Source organism: Terrapene carolina, unplaced genomic scaffold (assembly GCF_002925995.2).
Source record: "Terrapene carolina triunguis isolate 2854851 unplaced genomic scaffold, T_m_triunguis-2.0 Scaffold511, whole genome shotgun sequence".
NCBI classification, from domain to species: domain Eukaryota; kingdom Metazoa; phylum Chordata; order Testudines; family Emydidae; genus Terrapene; species Terrapene triunguis.
In genome coordinates, this window is record NW_020664862.1 from 675,123 (window position 1) to 679,183 (window position 4,061).

Below are 4,061 nucleotides of genomic sequence, written 5' to 3' on the forward strand. Positions count from 1 at the left end.
GTTGTCTTGGGGGGTCAAGTTACCAGCAATTTGAAAGCTGTCAACTCAGTGTGTTGTACACAGACCAGTTCCCCAGTTGTCATGCTAAGACAGCACAGTTTAATGTCTCTCTGACTGTCCAGTATGTGATCCAGGGAAGAGGGCCCAGCACCATGTCACAAGCCAGCTCTGTGCAGAGCTCGGGCTGAGAGCCAGAGCACCAGGAGAAAACTTTAGGTCCCTTTATGAGTAAAAAGCCGGAGCAGCCTGTCCCGGATCTGTTTGGTCCTTACACCGAAAATGATGGGATTTAGCATGGGTGGTACCAGGAGGCACACATTAGCAAAGAGAACGTGGAAATGCAGGGCCACATGGTGGCCAAACCAATATGTGAGGACAGAAAAGAGACCTGGGATGTAAAAGGCTAAAATGGCACAGAGGTGGGAGCCACAGGTCCCAAAAGTCTTGAGCCGGGCGTCCTTTGTGGGGAGTCTGAAGATGGCCCTGAGGATCTGGGTATAGGACACAGCTATAAAAAACATATCTAGACATATGACCAAGTTTGCCACAGTGAGGCCGTAGTAACTACTGATGCGGATGTCAGCGCAGGCCAGATTCACTACAGCTATGTGCTCGCAGCATGTGTGGGGGATGATGCTGGTTCTGCAATATGGCCACTGTCTTTCTAGCAAGGGACAGGGCAGTGCGAATATGCTGCCACGCAACATCACAGCCAGGCCGATCTTGGCCACCACATGGTTTCTCAGGGCGGTGGAATGTCTCAGGGGATCGCAGATGGCCACGTAGCGATCAAAAGCCATGGCCAAGAAGATCCCAGACTCCATTGCAAAGAAGCAATGAATGAAGAACATCTGGGTGAGACAGGCACTGAAATCAATCTCCCTGGAATTGAACCAGAAGATGCTCAGCATTTTGGGAATTGTGCACGTGCACAGCACGAGGTCGGTGATGGACAGCATGCAGAGGAAATAGTACATGGGGCCATGGAGGCTCGGCTCCGTCTTCACGATGAACAGGATGATGAAGTTCCCCAAGATGGCTATGACGTACATGGTGCAGAAGGGGATGGAGATCCAGACCTGGGCCGCCTCCAGGCCAGGAATGCCAAGCAGGATGAAGGTGGACGGGTTTGTGAAGTTGGTTGTGTTGGAATCTGACATGGAGTAGAGGGAGACGGTCTCCAACTCAGAGGCAGAACGGTGTTTCCTGCATGTACGGTATATTCCTCTGCCTTCCTGTAGGTGCCCAGAGTCTAGAGTGAAGGTCGCAGTACAAATGCCTGGATGGAGAGATAATGTTAATATGAGACACTACATGTACAACTGGAGGATGCTTTCATGGGTGAAAGAGATTGCTCACTCTTCACACACACAAAAATGCATTTTCATTTTTGAGATTAATGAATTATGAAAAACTTTGACCCTACTAATGTCAATGCCATTTTTATGGCTCTACATACATCAATAATTCCTCCATGTTGTGTTGAGGGAAACCTGAAAAGGCACCTGCAGGAAACAGAAGTGTGGATTCCAGTTATCCATCATTGTTCCTTCATGCAATGAAAGCCAGGCTAGAGAGTTCATGCTGTAGGATGCAATAGACTATTGCAGATGCAATAGACTTTGATTTCTCTGAGGCATTTGATTTAGTAGGAGAAAACATTCAGATAAAAATGAACACAATGCAATAGCAGTGAAGTACATGTTAAATGGACTAAAAACTAGATAACTGACAGATCTCAGAGGGCAGTTATCAGTGGGTCATTGTCAGGGAATGGAGGTGTTTCTAGTGGTATTCTGCAGGGATCAGTCTTCGGCCTGATGCTATTCAATATTTTCATCAATGATTTGGAAGGAAATAGAAAATCACTGCAGACAAAATTTGCGGATGATGCAAAGATTGGCAGATTGGTTACAATGAGGAGAAAAGGGCAGGCATATCGATTGCTGTGGAGGGTTTGGTGAGCTGTTCCCGTGCAAACACAATGTTTTAATTCAGTCAGATGTAAAATTATCCTCTCGGAACTGGGAATTCAAGCCTGACCTACAGACTAGGGCACTATATTATGAAATGCAGGGACCCTGAAAAGGATTTAGGGGTGACTGTGGAGAACCAACTCATCATGAGCTCCCAGTGTGATGCTGTGGCGGAAAGGGCTAATGTGATCCTCGGATGCATAAACAAGGGAGCCTTGAGCTGGAGCAGTGGAAGGATTTTACCTCTCCATATGGAATTTGTGAAACTTGGGGGGAAGGATAGCTCAGTGGTTTGAACATTGCTCTGCTAAACATATGGTTGTGAGTTCAATCCTTGAAGGGGCCGCTTAGAGATCTGTAGCAAAATCAGTACTTGGTCCTGCTAGTGAAAGCAGCAGACTAGACTCAATGACCTTTCAGGGTCCCTTCCAGTTCTAGGATGTCTCCATTTTTTATTATTATAAACTGACTCCATGTAGTCCTGGGTTCCACATTTCCAAAAGGATGTTGAAAAAATGGAAGAGGGTGCATAAAAAAACAAAAACAAAAATGATTGGAAGCTAAAGAAAATGGCTCTGACAGTGAGAGTCATAATGAGCTTCATCTATTTATCTTATCAAAAAGACGATCAAATGAAGACTATCACGGGGAGAAAACCCTGTGAACTAATGGGCTCTGAAATCTAGCAGAGAGAGGCAGAGCAAGACCCAATGGCTGGAAATAAGGGCCAAAGGTTTAGCACTGAAGGTGATTACGTGTTGGAACACACTGCAAATGGAAGTGGTGGATTCTCCAACTCCCCATCATCTGCAGATCCAGATTGGATGCTTTTCTGGAAGATCTGCTTCAGGGCTTCTCCACACTGAAAGCACTACTGCGGTGCTGCCGTAGCGCTTCATTGTAGACACTACTTACACTGACAGCAGGTGTTCTCCCGTCAGCATAGGTAATCCACCTTGCTGAGAGGTAGTAGCTAGGTAGATAGAAGAATTTTTTTAATGACCTCATGCTGTTAGTTTGATATAGCTACATCTCTCAGCTGTGTGGATTGTTTTTGCTGCTTCAAAAAATGAAAATGCAAAATGCAATGTTAAGTTGCATTTTCAGAGGCATAGCATGCAGGTCACGAGAGGTGATATTACCACTCTACTCATAGCTCGTTAGTCCTAATCTGGAGTACTGTGCCCAGTTTTGGTCAGTCACCACTGTATACAAAGGATGTAGAGTAACTGGAGAGAATGTGACAAAGAGAATCAGGGGGAGGGAGTTCAAGCCATATGAGCAAGCTGAAGGAACCAGTTTATGTTTTGTTACTAAAAAAGTAGATTAAGAGAGGACACAATAGCAGTGTTGTAATACTTGAAAGACTTCCATAAAAATGTGGAGGAAAGTTGTTCTCTCTTGCCTCAAAGCTCAGGACAAGAGGCAATGGGGTCAAACTACAGCATAGCAGATTTAGGTGAAATTGCAGGAAGAACTTCCTAACGTAAGAACAGTAGGACAAAGAAACAGATGCCTGGGAAGGTCGTTTGATCTCCTTCGCTGCAGGTTTTCCAAAGGAGGTGGATAACTATCTGTCTGGGATGACTAAGACCCAACAAATCCTGCATCTTGGGAGGGATCAGATTAGATGACCCTTGCGGTCCCTCCTAACCCTATGGAAATATGAGTCCGTGATGTAAAATCCTAGTGCAGACCAGGTCTTCATTAAACACAAGTCATGGAGCTCAATACAGAGGCAACTGGGTGAAATGTAATGGGCTGTGTTATACAGGAGGTCAGACTGAATGCTCTTATGGACCCTTATGACCTTAAACCCAATTAATCTATCGATAAAGAAAGTAGATCAGGCATTTATATTTACTGTGTATCATAATATACAAACAAGGGAACATGGAATGATGTTGAAAGTCTGAATATATAACATTGAGAAAAGAAAATTTTTTACATAATCCATATTTTGCCTGTGGAACTCCTTGCCGCCCTCAATATTGGAAAGAAGAGCTTAGCTACATGGGATTCACAAATGGATTGGCCATTGTGGATCGTGCGGATGGCACTAACTTTAATTAAGGCTTTCTGACA

At 44.7% G+C, this 4,061-nt stretch overlaps 1 protein-coding gene across 1 annotated transcript; it reads right to left on the reverse strand.

Moving 5' to 3' along the window:
• Window positions 1–212: 212 nt before the first annotated feature.
• LOC112119530 (olfactory receptor 52E2-like) lies at window positions 213–1,160 on the reverse strand. Its single transcript, XM_024218203.1, has one exon. The coding sequence runs from the start codon at window positions 1,158–1,160 to the stop codon at window positions 213–215; it is 948 nt and encodes a 315-aa protein (XP_024073971.1).
• Between the last annotated feature and the right edge of the window lie 2,901 nt (window positions 1,161–4,061).

What these genes read in the sequence shown, in the direction of transcription:
- LOC112119530 (XM_024218203.1), bottom strand. Translation starts at nt 1,160, where the DNA reads ATGTCAGATTCCAACACAACCAACTTCACAAACCCGTCCACCTTCATC.